This window comes from Aspergillus novofumigatus (assembly GCF_002847465.1).
Source record: "Aspergillus novofumigatus IBT 16806 chromosome Unknown P174scaffold_7, whole genome shotgun sequence".
Taxonomy (NCBI): Eukaryota; Fungi; Ascomycota; class Eurotiomycetes; order Eurotiales; family Aspergillaceae; genus Aspergillus; species Aspergillus novofumigatus.
The window spans coordinates 683,257-705,220 of record NW_020194280.1 but is presented as its reverse complement, the minus strand read 5'-3'; the positions used below and the strand labels follow the sequence as shown (position 1 = coordinate 705,220).

General features: G+C 50.1%; 7 protein-coding genes across 7 annotated transcripts; 4 read left to right on the top strand and 3 right to left on the bottom strand.

Annotated features, from left to right (window-relative positions):
- Positions 1–3,390: 3,390 nt before the first annotated feature.
- On the top strand, positions 3,391–4,773 carry gprC (the record flags this gene model as incomplete). The annotated part of the gene is made up of 2 exons (XM_024830197.1): positions 3,391–3,966; positions 4,027–4,773. The coding sequence occupies 2 exons, from the start codon at positions 3,391–3,393 to the stop codon at positions 4,771–4,773; spliced, it is 1,323 nt and encodes a 440-aa protein (XP_024679363.1).
- A 3,135-nt stretch (positions 4,774–7,908) lies between these two features.
- P174DRAFT_462934 (transcription factor domain-containing protein) lies at positions 7,909–10,059 on the top strand (the record flags this gene model as incomplete). The annotated part of the gene is made up of 5 exons (XM_024830196.1): positions 7,909–8,020; positions 8,133–8,334; positions 8,388–8,901; positions 9,163–9,425; positions 9,504–10,059. 5 exons carry the CDS (start codon positions 7,909–7,911, stop codon positions 10,057–10,059), a joined length of 1,647 nt encoding a protein of 548 aa, XP_024679362.1.
- Positions 10,060–10,926: 867 nt separating this feature from the next.
- P174DRAFT_462933 (fungal specific transcription factor domain-containing protein) lies at positions 10,927–12,729 on the bottom strand (the record flags this gene model as incomplete). The annotated part of the gene is made up of 4 exons (XM_024830195.1): positions 10,927–11,246; positions 11,406–11,682; positions 11,730–12,379; positions 12,675–12,729. The coding sequence occupies 4 exons, from the start codon at positions 12,727–12,729 to the stop codon at positions 10,927–10,929; spliced, it is 1,302 nt and encodes a 433-aa protein (XP_024679361.1).
- Positions 12,730–14,616: 1,887 nt separating this feature from the next.
- P174DRAFT_444501 (Dabb family protein) lies at positions 14,617–15,238 on the bottom strand. Its single transcript, XM_024828104.1, has 3 exons — positions 15,068–15,238; positions 14,908–15,018; positions 14,617–14,859 (listed from the first exon to the last, which is right to left on the bottom strand). The coding sequence occupies exons 1-3, from the start codon at positions 15,131–15,133 to the stop codon at positions 14,704–14,706; spliced, it is 333 nt and encodes a 110-aa protein (XP_024679360.1). The 5' UTR covers positions 15,134–15,238; the 3' UTR covers positions 14,617–14,703.
- A 1,339-nt stretch (positions 15,239–16,577) lies between these two features.
- On the top strand, positions 16,578–19,209 carry P174DRAFT_433867 (uncharacterized protein; the record flags this gene model as incomplete). The annotated part of the gene is made up of 11 exons (XM_024825830.1): positions 16,578–16,642; positions 16,696–16,813; positions 16,864–16,928; positions 16,987–17,834; positions 17,890–18,043; positions 18,093–18,168; positions 18,213–18,367; positions 18,412–18,469; positions 18,514–18,922; positions 18,974–18,997; positions 19,052–19,209. 11 exons carry the CDS (start codon positions 16,578–16,580, stop codon positions 19,207–19,209), a joined length of 2,130 nt encoding a protein of 709 aa, XP_024679359.1.
- A 360-nt stretch (positions 19,210–19,569) lies between these two features.
- Positions 19,570–20,159, top strand: P174DRAFT_376346 (uncharacterized protein; the record flags this gene model as incomplete). The annotated part of the gene is made up of 2 exons (XM_024822679.1): positions 19,570–20,070; positions 20,124–20,159. The coding sequence occupies 2 exons, from the start codon at positions 19,570–19,572 to the stop codon at positions 20,157–20,159; spliced, it is 537 nt and encodes a 178-aa protein (XP_024679358.1).
- A 121-nt stretch (positions 20,160–20,280) lies between these two features.
- On the bottom strand, positions 20,281–21,744 carry P174DRAFT_453673 (aldo/keto reductase). Its single transcript, XM_024829179.1, has 5 exons — positions 21,444–21,744; positions 21,347–21,391; positions 21,103–21,298; positions 20,722–21,056; positions 20,281–20,665 (listed from the first exon to the last, which is right to left on the bottom strand). Exons 1-5 carry the CDS (start codon positions 21,603–21,605, stop codon positions 20,336–20,338), a joined length of 1,068 nt encoding a protein of 355 aa, XP_024679357.1. The 5' UTR covers positions 21,606–21,744; the 3' UTR covers positions 20,281–20,335.
- Positions 21,745–21,964: the final 220 nt, after the last annotated feature.

Here is a 21,964-nt window from a genome sequence, read left to right as displayed (position 1 = left end):
AAGTCCGTCAGTTATCCAACACCTTGCTTAATCTGTCTTGTCTTCGGTGACCGCTTCTCCCAAGTTTGTTGTGGCGGCGATCAGGTCTCACCAGAGCCGGCCAAGCCGAGGTTCGACTGCAGATTTGCTTGGAAGGAAGTCTTGGGAAGTACCGTACTGCATACCTAGTTTGCGAACCGCAGGTGGGTCGGCGCATCTAGCAGAAAGTCTCACTGAAGAATAACGGTAATCGATGTGCGTTCATTCTTCAGGCCTTGATAATTCGACCGTGATGAGCGATGCCGTAATAGAGTATGATAGCTAGAAAAATTTTCGCGGAATCGGAAAGTCAGGTCCGACCGGGACTCGTGGGTCTGATATGGGCCGTAACCCACGCGAATGCTGTGCGGAGTACCAGAGATATTATCAAGGTAACATGATGAGCGAGCTATCTTTGATGCTGGCTGTGGATGGCGTCGAGTAGATTTCCGTTGTCGTCTTGACTACTATGTATATTGGTCCCGTACACAAGGTATCCACACATGATAATGTAGTTGTTTCCGTCATTAAATGGTACATATTGAGCAAGTAGACGATGCCCAGGAAGTACATGTCGAGAGCCATATTGCCTTTGGGGTATTTCCTATCATAACAGCTAAGTGAAAGCATACTTTGATCAGAGCATGGGGACAGCGATGGTGATGATAAGAAGCCCAGATCTTCCACAAGTCTGGTTGATCGTCCGCAGCTTTGGCTGTTATTGGATATTAGGCGTTAGTAGTCCTTACCTATTTCTCACTAATCAGGCTTCAGTAATCACTGATGGCCCACGCGGTAACGGGCCCACCTGGATGCTGAAGACAAGAACAAGCACTATGCACGTGGATGGAAAAGGACAGTCAATACGGAGCAATGATGGATCCAAACAAGTCTGAAAGAAGGAACTGTCAAAGTAGTGGTGATAATTGGACTATCTAACTACCTGGGTAAAGCATAGTACTTTAAAAGGAACGGGGGAATCAGAAAGACTCGACACTGGAACATCGCGTGGCAGCCACAGATCACGTGATACAAAGCAGCTGCATAAGTCTGGAAGTGGAAATTTCAAATACCTTGAAAAGGTACCAATCCCAAGAATCGACCGCGTTGGCACTGAGGCTTGCCATGGTTTGTCATTGTCGATCGCCCATCATATCCAAGACATTAAACAATTGCGAATCTTAGTTCCTGACTTAAGGAAAATCTTGACCCGGAGAGGAATGAGTTGCGTCAGATGGGCCTAGTTGTGAAACAGCCCAGCCTATGACCCACAAATGCGGGGAGGCACATTCCTTTTTAATGACTTGGTTACATTGTGGCTTTGTGGCCACGAGCCTAGAAGCATGGCCACTCAATACAACAAATAATGCAAAGCATGTCAGTCACCGGTTCCCTAAACAGCCTCTGCTGCGTTACATCTGTAGTTGAGGTTGTCTCAATGCCTCCAACATGGCAACATGGCAGCATGGCGACAATGGCGAACCGCAATTATCCTTACCAGCATCAGAAGAGACGTCACACGTTTCGCTGTTGTACGCCGTAGGCGTCAACCCATCGCGGAGTAGTACCGCATATGATGTGCTTTGGGTAATGCAAGCTCCTCTTGTGCCTCCAGAGCGCACTATCGTCGAGTCCAACACCTCAGTCTTCAGGTCATTTTGGATGTTCTCTATCAGCTACAAGCGGATTCACCATGGCACATCGACTGCAATACAATTCAGTCCCTCGAAATGGTGACATGACCCGCGATAGCACCAAATTCAAGAAGCTTATTTGGTTCAATCGACTCAAGGTTGCGTACCAAAGTGGGATGATCGTCGTCAAGCTTCACCAATATTCAAGTTCTTATCCTTGATACCAATCATACCAGTACTACTCCGTACTATGTACGTACTTCATACTGTCCATCTCTGCGGTCATCGCAGACTCGCAGTTGCACAAGTGAATCGCCATAGTGGGCCTTGGGGAGTGTTTTGGAGTCCCCAATCCGGAGAGGTGTCGGCGATCTAACGCGATTCGAGCGCAGGTCTATTAAATCTCGCGCATGCTAAGCCAAAGTTTGAGTCTTCGGTAACCAGAAACAGAAAGTCTTGTTGGTTTTGTTCTTGCGGGGTTTTGGTGCCTCCCCTCGTGTCTCCGTAAGCACTAATACCATTAGTTACCCGGACTTCCTTGGCCGTGCAATTGAACCGTTTTCCGTGGTGGCAAATCACCTGTTCCTGTTTCTTTCCCAGCACTTCTTGAAGTCAAGGAGGTCCGTTTCTGACTTTCCAACATTGTCAACAATGCAACGTAATATACATCTGGCCCTGAGCCACGTGCCTGGAACCGGGTTCGGAGTTACTATGGCAAAAATGAATCCTAATCCGCCAGTCGGTCTTCCCCCTTGCAACAGAAGCGAATGAAAATGGCCGTCCTACGCAACCCCTGGGCCGCAGCATGAGTGTATCCAGAGGCCAATATGCAAAATAGCCGGTAGTGGTTCAAGGTACAAACCTTAAGAGCTAGTCAGCCGATTTATAATGCTCCTTCGCCCTAGCACCTGAGTTCTCTTTATCCATCCGAGCACGGATTTCTCCCGAATCTGACGGCGGTGATGTCCGTGTCCAAAGATCACTGTGCAGCATCCTTGAACTCGATAGTCCATCACTGGAAAATTCTAAACTCCACTCACCTAACGGTAAACGTTGACTTGCCCCCCTTTCTCTCAATTCCTCGGCCTGGAGAGGGGGGTTTCTCCTGGTGGAGCAAAACTAGATAGTCCATGTACTACAATACTTTGTAATAGGGCTAAAGATGATCGTTAGACTTCTGGCTGTGATTGCGCTGATCAACTCTCCACACAACCAATTCAGGACCCGAACAATCTTATTATTAATAATATTAACATTACGTTCATTTTCCGATAGATTTAACTTTTCATTTTGACATTTTGCTTTGCTGAATGCGCGCTAGCAACAACCATATCATTGCTGGTTCCGTGGCTTACTTACTCACTTTGGCTCAGTCGGGGAGTTGATGGCAATGGGCGTAAACCACTGCTGTGGCTAAAATCTTTCTTCGCATCCTTTCACTGATCATTTCCTTCTTGCTCGATTATTGAGCTTTCCTTCTTCCTATTTCTGTTTCCCTTTTCTCTCAATTCGGTCATTTCCCCTGGTTCCCTTCCCGGCACCCTTCCCTTCGTTTGGAGATCTTCAAATACCTGTCGGTCGCAGGTGTTGGACAGCATCAGGCTACAGATTTTCTCTCTGTGGGACCGTCTTACTCACCAGCTCTTCTATACCGGCCCGATTCGTGAGGACGATGACTGCGACACATACGAAGCCGTGAAATCACCAGGAACCTTCGAGAGCAATGAGTCTTTTCCAAATGCTGTATCTGGCCGGGGCCAGGCAAGATGAGAGTCATGGCCTGTCACGGCGGCTGGCGTACAGCGACGGTGGTATCACATATGATATCGACCCACTACCTGTCACACAACACAAAGGTCTTATTGCAGTGGCTGTGATGGCCCTGCTCTCATTTATTGCAACACTTTGTCTGATCTGTTTCATCACATACCGTCTTGTTTTCTGGCGCTCAAACTATCAGCGGTACATCGGATACAACCAATATATCATTCTCATCTACAACCTGGTCATCGCCGATCTCCAACAGTCGCTCGCCTTCCTAATATGTATAAAATGGATTGCGGAGGACAGAATCGAAGCTTCGTCTGCAGCATGCTTTCTGCAGGGATTTTGGTTGCAAATCGGAGACCCAGCCAGTGGTCTCTTTGTGCTCGCCATCGCCATCCATACATTCCTTCTAGTCGCCATGGGCCATAAGTTGAGCTACCGAATCTTTGTTCTTGGAGTTGTCGGGCTCTGGGTATTCGTCGCTGTACTGGTTATTATTCCACTTGCTGCACACGGCTCACTTGTGTTTATCCCGTCTGGTGCCTGGGTAAGCATGCTCATCGCCCTTCCCGCTGACCTAACAAATGCTAACCGATCCGATCAAAAGTGCTGGATCAGTGAGGAGTACGAAGCCATCCGTTTGTGGACACACTACATCTGGATTTTCCTGGCCGAATTCGGCACGGTCTGTCTGTATGCCGTCATGTGGTTCCAATTACGCGCGCAAATCAAGCAATCCGCGATTCTGGGAAGCAGCCACACAGCCAGTCTGAAGCGTCTCCGTCGAGTCATCGGATACATGGTTATCTACCCAATCGCATACATTGTGCTTTCCCTTCCGCTGGCCGCCGGCCGAATGGCCACCGCCCGGGGCAATACACCGAGTGTCGCCTATTTCTGCGTCGCCGGAGCGCTCATCACAAGTTCCGGTTTGGTCGATGTGCTGCTCTACACTCTGACCCGTCGGAACCTCATCCTCGAATCCGAGCCGAGCGAAGACCGCAGCTACAATCGCTTCGCCAGCAGCAGGAACCGGAGAACAGACAACCACCTCACCACCATCACCGCGGATCCCAAACATACCCGCACAGACATCAGCGTCCTTCGCACCCGCAGAGGCCGCGACGACGAAGAAGATAACGTCGATGGGACGACGCGCGACGGATCAACAGACAACATCGTACAGCCCGGTGTCGAATTGGCCCCCATGGGTAAGGTGTTCCAGCACACCACGATCGAAATCACCCACGAACCGGCATATCCCGAAGCCGAAGGGAGCGACCGGTCCAGCAAAGACTCGTTGCAACGCCCGGTCAAGGGCCATGAGAATGCATCCCGGATGTGGGGTCGATAATGGATATCTGCTCCGTCTATAATGCCCTCGTCCCATCTAGATACACGATGTCCACATTTTACGTTCCTTGTCGCTTCTACCTTATATACCACTTATCTTCTTGACTCCGTACGACCTTCTAGTGATGCCCTACCCCATTCTCCTCCTATTCTTCATTCCCGATTTCTTCAGCTGAGCGGGCATTGCCTCGACTCCAGCGACGGGTGACTCCTTGTACATTCTATACCATGTTTCTCATCTCTTTCCCTTTTTCAGTTTTGTCTCTTGTTCCGAGGCCGAAATACTCATTATAACTTGATGATTGGTGATGATCTTTCTTATCGGATGAGCTCGTTTGTCGGGCTTTGGTCAATGCTATGACGGGACTTGGCCTGCTCCTGGCATACTCTATAATTAAACTACTATTGGTTGAATCTTGCGCGTCGCAGCATCAACGTAAGCTAAGTTACAGGGTAAAGTACCTAGTATTTGAACTGTAGTACAGCTGAACCCATACACGTCTTGCATGGGATAGTGCTTATTATCGATCTAGCAATCACAGCTGAGGGCCACTCAAGATCGTAGACAGATAGCCATTGCAAGGTTGCAATATCTGGACATCGCTGGTATAGTGGGGGAAGACGCGATGTGGAGTTATGGGGGTAAATTCGGCAGTAGAATAACCATACCTGCATAAGGTGTTTTGAAGGTACAGTAGAACAGATGCAGAGTCGAAGGCCATAGCGAGGGCGGGGGTTTGAGCTATCCTCTCTGCGGCGTTGCCATTGCCATACGGATAGTCCAAGTATATATATCTCTTGACCGTCGCTGTTCGAGTCGTGACGTGGCTTACAATATGCGCTCTACTCTCTAGGACCTCTTCGAGCTCAGGGTGACACATTCTAAGTCCTTTCTATACCGATGTGACTGGAACCCCGCTCAAGCTGTCCATCATCACGGGCCCAAGGAGCCGGTGTGAACCACCCAGGCTGCATGCGCTGACGCGGAAGCTTTCTCGCGCGACCTTTCTCCAAGGCTGAGCTGCGGCAGACCTAGCCCACGAAGATGCAGTTGGCTGTTTCCTGGACCCTTGGGAGCTGGCTGCGCAGGGCAGGGGGGATATTTTGAAACGGCGGACTTTCTTGGCTACTGATGTGGATGGCCATATGGTTGGGGGAGTCGTTTGATATGTTGCCGCTGGGGAGGTGAGCGATGTCTCATCTAAAGGGTGCTGCTTTGGCTGTTTGAGAATATAACCAAGTATCTTCAGTTGCCGAGAAAACCATTGGTGGGCTCTGGGGTTAACGAGGAACTTCCAATTGTGTGGTGTGGTTTATCGGTCGACATGTGCCCCTTTCAGCATTCGGGACAATGCTCCGCGCCACGGAGTATCGCTTCCAGTATGGACACGAGCTGTGGTCAACAACAGATGACGGGAAATGCAGCCAGGAACGTCTTCGCTGGAATAATTCACGAGTCGACAAGGACGATACAACCCTCAGGGATAACATTTGATACAAGAGGCCAGAATCTGATTCTGACCGGTTCGCATATCATGGGGGTCACGGTGACATATCTCGTTTGAGGGGTTCTGTCGCAGTGTCGCCTGCACCGCGAAATTGAGGACGTTTGCAGTTTAGAGCGGCTTCGACCGAGCCACATTGGGAGAACTGCACTTGCTGACGGCTGTCATGGAGATATTGAGACTGTATGGAGCGGCTCCGCGCGGTCTCCTTCGCACTGTTCTGAAAGGGGAGCAGCGATGTCAAGTTACTACACCCCACAGGGTATCACGGTGAGCACCAGACTTATACAATCCGTCGCAACTCGCAACAAGGTTCCCTATCCCTACCCAAATCCCGAACTTTCAACCCGAAAGGTTGAGTTTCGGGGTTTGGACCTGTTTCAAACTGAGCCAGCATCGGCTTCTGCCCGTTCGGGACTGGCCCGGGACCTTGTCTCAGGATTCATCGGACTTGGATGGAGCTGCGACTGTTTGCAGCGGAGTTTCCCCTGAATGCAAGGGGGTGAGATAGGCCCCTAGAGAGCTGGTACACGGGAGATCATGAAGCCAGTGAACTCCTTCTTGATCGCCCCTGTAGCCCAGTGCGAAATTCTGCCTGCTTCAGTGTCAACGTTTGACTTCACTGGTTGGAGCATCTCTTATAGAATGCAATGCTGGAATCGAATGACAAGCCGAAGATTTTTGCCGAGGTCTGATGTAACGCGTACCTTCAACTGCACTGAATACGAATAGGCTGCGGGGATTGGTCCAAAGGAGCTATGATGCCTGTCAACTCCCGCCGGCTGAGACGTTTCGGCCGGCGGTATACCCTCGGAAAGTATGGGATAGGCTGAGCCTGGTCTGGTGCTCGTACACTTGTGCTCAAAGCCAATAGTATGCAAGGAATAGTCCCAGGAGTTTGACGTCGCAGAGATAGACACGCATAAGCCGCCGCAATCGGGATTTGAAATCACCAGATCTGCATCCCACTGCTCTTCTTGGTAACATAATGACAGGCACTAAATGCCCGTCATCCATAGAGGCGTCTACTAGGCACCTGAACTGGGAATGGGCGATGCACGCCACAAGCCACCTTTGAACTCCACTCGCGGAATGTTTCTCCGGAATGGACGTACATCTCGTGAACGTGGAGTCATAGGCTCCATAGCCGTCGTAGCGTCTTCTCGGTTTGTGCCGGATCATCAGTTTTAATAGGCACCAAGAAGCTTACCCTGTGCTCTCTTCATGTCTTTCAAGGGTGAACCATGAACTGAAGATGAAGCTGTCCTTATCCATCACAGATTGGCATCAAAGTCGGGATTCGCTTTTCCCGACCGGGCTTTGCGTTTTTCCCTCTCCCAATCACGGGAAGGAAACCCCCACGTATGCCACTGTCGGTCTGATCATGGGATTTTTCCTCGGCTGGAAATATCAACAACCCTGGAGGGCCGTGTAATAATGAGTCGATATTATGGCAGCAATGTTTACCAGGACAGCAGATGTCGAGCCCGATAATCCTCCGTCTCGTAGGCCTCCCGCCAGAGTTGCCTGCCTTTCCTGGTGTGTATACCGCTGGACTTGTAAGCTGTTTCGAATTCGAAGAACTCTGACAGAAAATCCCTTCTACAGCCGCGCGTCCCGAATTCGCTGTGATGGCCAAAGTGCTTGCTCGAACTGCATCGCGAAAGGCTACACATGCGTCTACATTCCTAGCAGACGGGGAGGACCACGGTATGGCAGAAAATTGGCCAACGCTGTCGGCTCGTTTGATGGAAAGCGCGAATCTGGAGGAGGTCTGGAAGAACGAAGCTCATCGAACTCTGATGGAGATGGTATGATTCGTGTGTGCGCCGGTTCTGGGAAAACATATTAACAGTTCCCCTTGCTGTAGAATGGTTGATCCATTTAGTAGGCATGAGTGGACCGGGGGCAGGACTGCGCAGTATCGACACACCAATGGAGGAGATTGAATCCATCTTTGACTCTGTGTTTGCTCCTATTCCAGGAGAAGCAGCACATGAGCTGGATCCCTCTTTGGCGTCAGACCTAGTCCAACTGTATGGAAGTGATGAGGATATGTAAGGCCCTAGCAGTACCAACTCACGATGTCAGTGGCTGATCATCAGAGTAGACTAGATGCCTACTACGTCTTCATCCATCCTTATCACCCCATTCTACCTCCACCCGAACGTTTGCCCGTATCTAACAGCCCCTTGTCTCAGTGGCCAGAATTTCGGCCATCAAGTCCGCTCAGTCTGGCTATCTCTGCCCTCCTGGTCCTCATTCCACATCCGAATGAGTCAGATCCATTGAGAGCAGAGTATGTGAAGCTTCGCAGGGGTTTTGCGCAATCTTTTGCTCGAGATGCCCTGAACGCTGTAGAGCTTGATTCCAGTCTGCTGAACTCATCGGATAATGTTCTCAGTGCGGATAGAGCACAGATTCATCCTAGGGTGCCTTTGCATTTAGAAGGAATTCTAGCTCTGAATCTTCTCAGCGTCTATGAGTACGCACAGCGAGGGAATTTATGCACCATGACCGACCGAGCAAATGAGGCGCTGACATCTGCGATGAAATTGTCGTTGCATGAGTCTCTCGAGGAGGATGAATACGCGGAGGCCCGGCGGAGGAGCTGGTGGATGACGGTTGGTTGTTATCAGCACTCTGGGGTTTTCTTCTAGCAAATCAGCTGACAGATTCTTGTTACAAACAGTACATGGTGGCGTGTCAAGCAGCCATTTTGAACGGCATGGTAGGCCACTGATCACTGCGGTGTTTGCTGACGAAACTAAAAATCGGTAGCCTGCAACATTCGACCCATTTGACCCTCATTTTGTGACACCACTTCCCGAGGTATGTGTTCGATCTTCGAAGTAACGTATTGCTGTACTCATTTTTGCCCAAAGGGATGGAAGGTTCCTGTCGAGGCGCAACAGACGCTCCTTGAGACAGTCGCATTCATGACTGACCTCGAGCAAACGAAGGCTTCCGGTCAAAGTGACTCTGGGATACGGGAGCGAATGTTGAGTCTTGATTCTCAGATTGGATCATTGCTGTTTCTGTGCAGAGACACGCGGTCTGCTCCCAAGATCGTACCAACTCGAGTGGGATCTCCAGAGGTCGCGGCCTCCCAGATCATGATCACTATTGCAGAAATTCGATTGCACACGTGAGCACACTGTTCACAACATCAACACACAAATGATTACTGACATCTCGCGACTAGAGCCAGAATTAAGGCTCACAGACTTTGCGCTTTCCAAGATATTCCCAGTTTCCATCAACGACAATACGAATTCGGCCCATCTCCCACTGTATCTGAATCTGAGACCCAGCCCGAGTCTTCTTCTGCTAGTGGAGCAGAAACCACCCAGCCTTCAACTCCTTCATCAAGCTCACCTCTGCATTTTCCTTTCTCCTCACACGAATCCTCAAAAATCTGCTTCCACGGCGCCCTTAACATCGTCACCTTGCTGAACAACCTTCCTTTTCCTAACCCGACCAACGAGATCCCGCTCAACAGCCCTCCCTATCTCTCCCAGACAACCCGCGTCGAGATTCCACGAAGCATACTCACGTTTGCCTGCTGTGGAATGCAATCCGGCTATGTGATGCTGATGCTTTGTCTCAAGGCACGTGCTCTGCGCGATCGCCGCATGGAGGCGTCCAATTTCGCAAACACCCCCTCTCTGACTGCCCTTTTGAACGAGCTGCATCAAAGCTTACGGCTGCTTGTCAAGTGTTTGAATAACTGTGCGATCGCATTCGAGGCGCTTTCTGGAATGAGAGGTACTCCCATCTAAGATTACCGTTGATTTCGCTGGCTGAACTGACAAATCCCCCGTCAAACAGACCGAATAGCTCAAGCGATGGAGCAAGAGTTCCAGAGGTAGCCTCGTCATTTGGCTTGCTATTACTCGATTTATGGTTGCGCATTAGGTAGGTGGGCAGTGCAGCTGTTGCACATACATTATTGGACCTAGGAGCCTTGGGAAGATGTTTGCTTATGCAGCCAAGGACGTCAATATGCCTGGATAGGATAATATGACACATAGTGCCTGCGAGATCTTCGTTTCCATTGATCTTCATGAAAGCTTCCCTTCTCGACTATCGCCGACAGAAAGCGTACATATCAGTTCGAGACACAAGACCTTATGATCTGCGGTGACACAACAGTTGCCCTCTGATTAGTCACGTCTGGCAGCAGAAAGACCTACTCCCGGTACATTGAAATCTGCAAATAATGATTGTCAAAAAGAGAATCACTTCCCCTTCGTGGGCCTTGCCGCAGGCTGTTTCCTTTAGACATATGCTCAAATACTTGTAAATAGGCGGGTGCTGTGCAATATTCTTCTTATATATTTCAGTCGGACTGTGTTTTAATTTCGCTATTTATTATATCTGAAGTATAGCAGTATGAAGCATGTGATCTAGGTGCTTGCTCAAGTACAGGAGGGCAAGGCTCATCGTCGCGTACAAACAACAACCAATGCTGCCTAAACATCCATGCCACACCCCTCTAAAGCTACACCTATTTCACAACGAAAGAACGGCGCCGTCTCTCCAGAGTGTAATCTACTGCGAAATGATAGTTATAGATTGCAAAATGGCAACAACCGACAGATCTACTAGGCAAAGGGTATCTTGGACTCCACAATCTCAAAGTGACCTTATTGGCACCGCAATCCCAGCTCCTGATACATAGCGATCAGTCTCTGCCTAACCGTCTTCGCCAGTGGCCATGACTTCCCCAGCACATGCAGCGCGCCCACACCAAGCTGGATTCTTGCCTTGATCGACTCCTGCTTCTCTGGGACGGAGACAAACAGGCAGGCAACTGTATGCACTACCACACACATGGCAAGCGCGCAGGTGAAGAACGGGGTGCGATATTTAATTGGATTCGGCAGGGTGGCTAGATTGCACAGCAGATCAGCTGCTCGCAGGAGCTTCTGCGAATGGAGGTCAAGGGAGGCGGAGGGGGAGTGGTCTCGCGTGTTGTTGGGAGGCGTGTGCAGGAGGTATGAGCGTGGATGGAGGCGTATCGCATGTTTGATTGAGGGTGGTGGAGGTAGATCAGTGCACTGGGTAGGGTCAGTTTGTCATGCGAACAGAGGTTAGTTGGATGATTGATGCACGCACAGGTAACTCGTCATTTGAGCTTGGAAGGTCATTTCATCTAGGCCGGAATGGCTGCCGTATACACCCCGCTGGGATGATGGAAGTTGCATCAAAGATGCCACCAGCGCAGCGTCGATGGTCTCGATTTGAGAGTCCAGGTCGATATCTAGTGATCGATTTAATTCCATGACCATGCCGAGAAGGCGTACGGCCCAGATCCTATATGCGAATGATGGGAATCGCCTTTCGTCGTCAAAGTGCCACTTGTTGGTGAGATCTTTGAAAGTCAGATTGCTTAATATGACCTAGCAGATATCAGCGAGGCGCCCAGAAGGAAACCTAAACGACATACCGCGTCCCCGGAGTTATAAAGCTCTTCATCACCAGGCAACCTCACGTCTGCAGGGCTATGGAACAGTTGGAACGCGCTCTGATCACGCATTGCAGCCAAGTATCCGTCCACAAAGTACAGCTCCCAGTAAGTCCGGCGCCAACTCTCCTCCAATATAGAATTTCCGCCCGAGTGTTCGGCCGCGAATGCGGCTTTGTTCATACCCAGTTCCAAGGCCAGGTTAACGGCAGCCTGCATGATACTGGTTGCACTGTCTTCGGCGCCACGTGCATGATCAACAATGGCAAGAAGGACCATTCCCTGGACCTTGAAACCGTCACGAGGCGTCGAGTCGAACAACACGGAATAAGCAGATCGGCGGAAGAGCTCTTTGAGGGACGGATCGTGGTGCTGGTGGGCGCCGATGAAACGCATGATTGAGAGGATGTATTGAGGTATCTTCTCGGATAAGGGAGAGTGCAGTGCTTTCCTTGGAATCAGGAGCGGATGCGAGCGGTGGAAAGTCTGGTAATACAGCTGGATCAGGGGATCGTATGCAACCTCTGGTGTTACGGCGTTTTCTAGCTCGGGCCATGCAAGTGCATTTTCTGGCAAACCTGAGATGTCTAACGTCTGGCGAGCGTCGAGTTGTGGTTGGAAGAGTGCTTGACCTATCTGGTTCTGTCAGTGACTGCTAGGCGTATACCGCCTCATTCCGAAAGAAGGTCCATACATCTACAAGATCTGAGGTAAGACTTGTCCCACTGAGCCATTCTGAGAAATCGTCTGGATCGACTGCAGAGAAAAGGGAGGTATTATCATCCAGCAGCTGTTGGGAAGGATTGCCGTTCTTCGTTCGCCCGCGTCTGGACTGAATATAGCGACATTCCGTGCTGGAAGCCTGGCAGCGGCTACACACTGGCATCTGGGCGTCACATTTCAGATGACGGCGACGACAGCTCATACATGCCAGCGATGACGGCTGCCGGGGAGGCCTGGATGATGTGGAATCTTGCGGCATAGTTATGGTTATACTCGATGGTTCTGTGTCATTATTGAGGTAGATACCCGAGATTTACAGTGGCTCGAAGCGGCCAAGTTCGCTTTTTACAATAACTATCTAAACGTCCCTGAGTTGAACCTGTCGGGTCTCCTGCAAGTCAGAAATTGGATCAATCCCCGATGTTCTCGATATAGAATAATAATAGTAGTAATACGTGAAGCCCAGCGGGAGGCCGAGATCCCCGAATCGGCGACCACAGTTCATGTCTCGGGGACGGCTATACCTCCGATCACTCTTGCATATGCCCCCAAATAAAGTAATAAACTCGACTACGTATTCCGAATGCAATGATTTTTGAAACAAGCCCAATATCTCATTATGTTAACCCTGGATTCCAGCGGTGATACGGGCACCATAGGGATCTAAAGGTTATAATATATCGGGGACTATGGAACCCGAAGAACACCTCAGCTGGCTCATATTATTTGCCCGGCATCCTCCTCATATGCAGCCATCGATGCATCCTCATAGTCCAGTGATTGAATAGTTACTTCTGTCCTCTCCCTTAGGATTCAAGTTCGTTACGCCGCCCCCTACACATGCTGGTTTGCTGGTTTAGTGCGGCTACTGTCCCCTAAGACGGGAGCTCTGCAGTTGCCGGAAGTGAGAGGACACAGTTGGATCCTATAGAAACTTCTGAACTGTGCGCAGAGGGAACTGGTACCCTTTTGATGACCTCAGGCAATTTCCGGAAACCAGAGACCATTGCTGACGCCAGCGGATGGATCGGCTCACCCGCAAAGCATTGTTGCCTGCGTGGAGGAGTGTGCCAACTGGCGAATAGGGGCTCTTGCAACCACTTCGCCGACGCCGAATCCCTGTAAACAAGTGGGAATGACGCTATAGATGAAAAACAGCTTTCCTTAAAGGGATGACATTTTTCCCCGACTAAAGCCATTGAGAGCGACTCGGCGGGTCTGGCCGGCAGATCGGGGTATGGGGCGTCCCTGGAATGAGGCTGTAGGCTGTAGCAAAGAGTGCTCCATATGAGTCCATGGCGTAATGTTCTGGCCTGCATGAGCGAAATATCTGACTCTCCTCTATGGAGTAGCAACTAAGACCTTTGCGGCGTAGGGAGTAGACGTAACTACAAGTGACTTCTAGACGGCGACTAGTCGGTGACCAGAGCCAGGCACAAACCTACCCACAATGTAAACTTCATGAGTTCAGCCACGAAAGCATGAAACTTAATAATCTAGATGCTCCTCTAGGACGGAATTATGATGCCTCTGGTCCCCACTTTCTCCATACCTCATTTAGCTTGCGGATCACTTAGCAGGTCGAAGGATTGCCCGAAAGGTCCCCGAGAGCCAAGGTCTGTGGCGCCGGGGAAGTCCTCCTGCCAAGACATGAAAACACCCCTGTGGCATGATCGCATTGCCAGATCTTTCTTGACAAGGTATCAGTTCAGACGATCAGCTACAATGGCAAATTAGCGGGATGATCCCGTTTTGAAGCTTGGTCAAGGGCTCCATCTAACCAGTTAGTGAACACCGCTGATCGAATTAGCTGGAGGCTTATGGAAAGCTGCAAGTGTCGATTTCGCCAAAGGAGGTATCATATGGATTCTCCTGCTGCTTCGGCCTTTTCTTTTGCTTTGCAGTCCTGCGGTAGTCGCTTTCGTTTCCAGAACTTCCGCAGATCTTAAAATTTCTCACCAGCTTGGTCTGTATACAAAAGGGTATAGTGACCAGTCGTTTCTCCAGGCCCGTATTCCGTAGTCAAGATGGCCTGTCGAAGGAGGAATGCATATTACTTGGAGGAGACTGTTCGAGACTAAGGGGCTTTAAGCCCAAAAGACTGTCGTAGTGGCGCAGGACGAAATCCAAGGCAACAAGCCTAGGTGGCATTCCCATTGATCTGATCAACCAAGCCTGAATCTATGTACTTCTCAAAGACTGACCTACAACGCTAAAACAGCCAATGACTCGTTCAGAATACACCAGGTGTGAAATCAACCACCTGCGCCTTCTCAATTACCCCATCCAGACTCTTCACAAACGCCTGGTGCGCTGGGTCCTTCCGCACATAATACTCCCGATCGGCCTCGTTCTCAAACTCAACCACAAAGACATGCGTGATGCCGTTCTTTGCCCGTCAGTACCACCGGATAACCGCGTTGCGGGAAGCACATACCTGCATTCCCTCAATCGAGTTGTCCTTTCCCCCGGCGGAAGCCTTGATGTAAGGCTTTTGTGTTGTCGGGTGGATGCAATTATCCCTGAGATTGAGCATGCGGGTACATGTCTGGGTGGGTCAGTGTCCGCGCTGGAAGTGTTAGTGGTTCGGGACATACGTCTTTGATGACTTCCGGGCTGGTGCTGGGTTTGAATTGGAACTGGACGACGTGGATGATCGCCATTTTGGTTCAGTGTACCGTCTTAAGTCGCTTCGCTGTGATATCAGCACTGAAAAGTGGTTGAATGCAGATAGTTGAGTTTTGAAGATGACGAAAGTGGGGTGGTCGATATATAGTGGGGTAACCATCTCTGTGAGAGAACATTCGCTAGGGAATTATTCATCATTATATCTGTACCTTAGGCTCACCCTCACCGCTCCGCGTTGACGGGCCTAGATTGAGGTGTTCTGGGAGCCGTTTCTCAAAGAGATATGCCCACATCTTGCTAACCTGTCTCGATTCGCCAGCGCGTCGAAGTGCCTGATTTGCATACTCTTCTAGTAGCTGAGGCGTCACTGGCATGTTCTGATCAGGCATATAGACTATCCACTGGATTAAAGCCTCCTCCTGGTATTCCTTAAGGGCTCTATTGACCGGTTTGTTGGCTGTTCGAGGATGCACATGCTTCTTGACGCGATCACATAGGGTGGCATAAGGAACGCCATATTCACGCGCAATCTTGGAGATATTCGGTTTTTGTTGGGCCTGAGCGGCCTCGTAGGCCTTAAGGAGGCAAGATTCATTAACTTTAGAAGATTTAGGCATACTGGGTGGTTGGAATAGCTTCAAATAGTCAAAATACCGGAAAATGGTCGTTTCGGTGTGGTTGGTGGATACGATCTGGCTCACCATCAACGCGGAGCGTGAGGGTGAGCGTGAGCCTAAGGCACAGATACCACTCACCATGGGTAGGTATTATCAATTCCGCAGTCAAACTGAGTCGAGAAGGCTATACTGCATCTACTGGCACCAGGAAGTACCACACCAAAGAGAGATGATAGAAATGATGAAATACATAACGGAAGGAATGGTCGGAATAAGATCGAGGCCCATCATTGCGGTATCGTGAAACATGTGCCATGATGGACACCCGTCGATCAAAAGTCATAATGACCCTGCGTTAGCGTCTGGTGAACGGACTGTGCGATTGGTATGGCATCACCAGAGAGGTGGTTGCCACCTCAGCGACACTGATCTCAACTCCATTGGGGGATATTCTACCAGAGCACGGCGACGCCGGCGAGTGGCCTTTGAAGAGCTTTGCCTCGGACAAAGAGCGCACGATCGCCAGCCATCTACTCTAAGCGTTCGAGACAGAGTCTATCCCTTGAACTGGATGCCATTCTGTGTATTCTGTAGAAGGAAATACTAAGGCATATATGTCAACAGTTCACCAACCACGAAGATCCCTGGACGATGCCGATTGCTTCCTGGACAATTACTTCTATATAGCCTGTATTGGCTATTCGGATCCGATTGGTGCATAAACTAGCATTTTAATATGATGACCCTGCGGGGTATGTTCTTACCCCAGATTATCGGGATCGTTTAACCCGAGGTTGTATAAAGATTTGAGTATCCTCACAGAATATGCCTAACGTCTTCTGTAGAGATTTCTCGACCAACAATGGCCAGAAAAGGACTTCTATTCTTGCTCTTGGTGCCACATCTTGCTCTGGGACGAATTGACCGGTGGGTTGAAATTGTCAATTCGATCTTCCATGAACGCTCGCTGACGATAGCAGACAGCATGTAGTGTCAAAGTATAATGTTGTCCGCACGAGTCTAATCGACAATGAAACGACGCCTCTCCAAGTCGGCAATGGAAACTTCGCCTTTAATGTCGATAACACGGGCATGCAGGTATTTCCTTACTCCCCTCAGTTCCAGACAATGACCTAATGTGTCCGCAGTCTTTTCTTCCATTCAACACTTTGTCAAGTTGGGCCTGGCACAATGATTCATTGCCAGCAAATGGGTACGCACTCTCACCATACGCTCCGAAGAAACAAGAGTCTGCGTCTAACTTAGGATAGCGAGAAAATCGAGGATTATCACGGTATGGCGATGTTGACCCACGGCCGAAACGTCTCCTACGACATTCCGGACCCCCGTCTGCCACAAGCATCGCAATGGCTTATTTCCAACCCGAACCGAATCAACTTGGGACGAATTGGGCTTCAGTACAAGGGCGAATTCCTCACAGCGTCACAAATTAGTGATCCGCGTCAAGAACTAGATCTGTGGAGCGGCGTTATCACCTCCACTTTCAAAGTCGACGGTCAACTGGTGAAAGTGGTAACACAGGGCGATTTTGAGTCCGACTCGGCTGTTTTTGAGATTCAGTCGGATCTTCTCTCTTCTGGGGACCTGACTGTTGGATTGGATTTTCCTTATCCTCCGATTCACTCAACAAAGTACAAATATGAAGTGTTTGTCGGCAGTTACGATTTCCCGCAGAACCATACCACGTCAATTGTGGAAAATAGGAAAGACCGGGCGAATATTTTCCATCAGTTGCAAGAGACCAGCTACTTCGTCAATCTGCGATGGCCTGCTTCTTCTTTACGATTGTCCCGCACAAGCAATGCGACTCACCGCTATACTCTTGCGACGTCATCCTCATCTACCCTGAAGTTCACAGCCAATTTTGCGCTGGACAAGCAGGTGCCAGATTCCCCATCCGCTCTCCAACACCAGAACCCCATCGACTGGAAGAAATACTGGACTCGTGGAGGGTTCGTCGACCTTACCGCATCGTCCAATCCTAAAGCGAATGAACTTCAGCGTCGTATCATCCTGTCGCTATATCATGTACGGGTCAACAGTGCGGCGAAAGGACAGTCACCCCAGGAGAGTGGATTGATGAACAATGGGTGGTATGGTACGTTACTTGCATGAATTCTCAATATGCAACTGTTACTTACAGCTATCTGCAGGTAAATTCCATATGGAAATGGTAGTCTGGCACAATGCTCACTGGGCGACTTGGGGTCGGCAAGAACATTTTGACAATATCTTTCCAGCGTTATATGAGAGCTTGTTACCATCGTCTCTTGCACGAGCAAAGTCTATGGGGTGGGATGGAGCACGGTTTGTTGCGTTGTGCAATATTCCCTGATCAACTACTCACAGAGCGCAGGTGGCCCAAAATGACTGATATTGAGAGTGGCATCAGCTCACCTGGCGGCATCAACGGCCTTCTCATGTGGCAGCAGGTCAGTCACCTCATACAGTATATTGAATCTATCTAACAGATTAGCCCCATCCTCTGTACCTTGCGACACTGGCGTATCAAGCCTCACCAACGCGCAAGACTCTTGAGCGATGGGATCCCATCTTGACAGCTACTGCAGACTATATGGCTTCATATGCTTGGAAGAATGAGACCTCCGGTTACTACGATCTTGGACCGCCGTATGTTTATTTGCCATTCGAGGACCTTGACTGATTTGAGACAGAGCATACGGTGTCACCGAAAATACTCCACCCACGCAGAGCCTGAATCTAGCATACGAGGTACGCCAACAACTCATGCGCCTAACAGTGCTAATTCTGCAAAGATTGCCTACTGGCGATACGGCCTAGACGTCGCCCGCTCATGGAAGAGAAAACTCGGCCAGCGAGTGCCTGATTCATGGACGACCGTGGCAGAGAATCTCGCACCTCCGCCGCAAGTCGATGGTCTTTATGCTGTCTATCAAGGCCTGAATAGCTCTTGGTGGAATGATACCTCTCTTACTAAGGATCCTCGCAGCTTGATTATGTTGCAGGGTCTCCTACCCGATACACCCGCAGTGGACGCTAAAGTTGCATTGGCAACGGCAAAGAAGGTCTGGGAAGTCTGGACAGACGACAAGATCAGAGGATGGGGGAGGCCTGTGCTCGCCATCAACGCTGCTCGTGTTGGGAGCCCCGAAAGAGCTATAGGGCATCTAACTGCCTATGACTATTGGATCTTCGATGATGCTGGTATGTATTCTGCTTCCGTCAGAGTACAAAGCTAATAGTATTGCCCTATAGGATTCGCGGTTCGTGGTGGCGATGGTAAGTTTCCTTTCCTTGTGATCTGCTAATTCACTAACGACTTTGCGTATATAGGTGGCACTCCTCCTCCCTTTATGCCGGGGAACGCGGGTTTCTTGTATGCCGTGGCATATATGGCAGCTGGCTGGAACGGATCCCACGGCGATGCTCCGGGGTTCCCTTCTGATGGCAGCTGGGTAGTGAAACATGAAGGTCTACGCAAGGCGCCATAGACACTGTAGTCATCCATCCTATCCCGGAAGAAGTGGCTACACCATCAAGAGACATCAATTTATCCGGCCAATAGAACATGGACCAGATATTACCACCCCGCAAACTGCCTGCCGTGAAGAATCGTAAGCTCCATTTCGGCACTTATCTAGTAAGGTTCAAGCAATGATCGTCGTGATGAAACCCTTCGTACCCCGGATTGTTTCATCTCGACCTTGCTCCTTCTGGCACGGAGCGGAAGAATGGGTAGACGAGCGGCTTTCGCACCGACATCCCGACTCTATCTATATATTGACATCATTGCTCTTCTTCGGAAGAGCAGTAATCATACCCAGTAGTCTTCGACGTAACAATCAACCAAAATGCTCCTCGAACTAACCCTCCCGCTCCTCCTCGCCCTCACATCCTCCGCCCAACCCACCCCATCCCCAACAACAACCACCCTCCCAACCCTCCAATCAGGCTGGTACTTCATCCGCGCCGTCGAAACCCCAGCCTACCACAGCTACCTGCAGACCATTCCCAGCGCCACTCCCGGACCAGCCTATCTCGCCTCCAACACCAACGCCGGCCAATTCAACATCATCTCCGGCCAGCTAGTCTACAACACCGGGGCAAGCCAGCTCTACATGAACGTCGAAGATCCCGCCGACAAGACGCAGCGCACCCTGCAGACGTGGTTCAACGCGACCCAAAATCAGTACGGCACGTTTGGGTTCCAGGGGGATGCGGTGACGTGGAGCGTGAGTGATATTGCGCGGCCGAATGTGGCGGCTTGGTATGTTTGTGGGGGTGAAGGGAGGTTGTATATCAACACAGGGCCGTATGGGTACCAGACGCCGGAGGGGTGTTATGATGAGACGGTATGTTTGTGTTGTTGTTTGATGTGTGGGTGCATACTGATGGTGCGATGCAGATTCATTCTTATGGTGGTTCGACGCCGACGATTTGATGTGAATGGTTTTATGGGAATGGCATACGTGTTGTCTGATGTTCATCGTCTGATTGGAGGAATGATTACCATGTTAATGACTTATATTACACCGGAATGCGATTTTGATTGCCTAATGATTGTAGCTATGTGCAATGAGAATTGAGAGGTACCTACAGCTATCTCCCATTGTGTAACTAGTCATGACCGCCAACCGGCTTAGGCACGTATGGCTCCTCCAAGAACCTCTCCTCGTCAGCAGTCAAGATCTTATCTTTGACTTGTATCATCTCGTCCATTCGCTCAACAGAGCTGAAGCCCACAATCGGGCTGGCGACACGCTTGTTTACCCAAGATAAAGCCACCTGACCCATTGTCCACCCCTTCTTCTGTGCCAATTCTTCCACTCTGGAGATGACCACCTCATCTGCTTGGGTCACTGCGTTGGGGTCGGTGTTCTCCGAGCGAGCGGTTCCTCGAACTTGTGCGAGCGGACGAGCAAGTTTACCACCGTCGAGAGGACTCCACTGTTGAGATGTCTCGTGAGTCAACCTTTCCATCAGAATAGCTCACCGGTACTTACAGGAATCAGACCAACGCCTGTCTCATTACAGAAGCGATTCATCTCCCGCTCCTCCTCGCGGTAGAGAAGACTGTATTGATTTTGCATGGAGACAAACTTTGTCCACCCATGCTTCTCGGCGCAATGCTGCATCATAGTGAACTGATACGTCCTCATCGAGCTCGCGCCGATGTACCGCACCTTCCCGCTTCGGACGAGGTCATGGAGAGCTTCCATGGTCTCTTCGATGGGGGTGAGGGGATCGAAGCGATGGATTTGAAAGAGATCAATGTAGTCCGTACCAAGGCGATTCAGCGAGGCGTTCACTGCGTTGAAGATCGCTTGGCGGGAAAGGCCTGGAGGGTCAGTATGCAATGTGATCTGCGGAATCGAGTTACATACCAAATTGATTGACGTATTCCTTGTCCTGGCGCATGTCGTCGGCGAACGGGACAACAAACTTGTTGTCGTGTTCACTGACAGGCGACCAGCATTTCGTAAGGATGAGGATTTTATGCCGAGGAAGATTGTAGTGTTTGATGGCCTTGCCAATGATTTCTTCTGACTTGCCGTTGGAATAGTTGTTTGCGGTGTCCCACTGTTCGACTTAGTCACTACTCATCGCATAGTGCGGAGAGATACTAACAGTGGTAAGTCCCCGGTCGTAGGCAGCCTTCAGCAAGGGCAGAGCCTAACAACATGTCAGTCTATTTCATGATCAACTTGACTGTCCGCTGACCCACCTTCTCCTCGTCTAGAATCCACGATCCCCATTCCGGAGAGCCAATGCTCATGCCACCGAGAATGGGCACGGAAACGCGTAGACCACTCTTCCCTAGCTGACGATAGGAGACTTTCGTTTGCTCCAGGGAAGCCTTTAGCAAGGGAGGAAGCTCAGCGGCCATTTTGAAGTCTTATGCTTTGGTGTCTATATCTGGTTTCTTTGGAGTCTTCCTGAAGCAGTCGCAAGGTAAATTGAGTCTGAGATGGCGATCGATATTCCTCAAGGACCTGGGTCGAGCTTGCTTTTATACTACAGCTCTCAATGTCCATATGGTGCAGTGCGTGACTATCTGCTTCCATCTCCAGCAACCTCAGTAAGCTGATTTCTAAGCAGCGACAACAACAAATACGCCGAGTACTTAAAAGCCTCATATTGGAGCCTTTTCTCCGTGATATCATGAAGTTATCCCCGAGATCAAGATGTCATTGAAGTAAGCACAAGTCCAAATACGAGATAATGCTTGGCTTTCTTGTCCGTCAA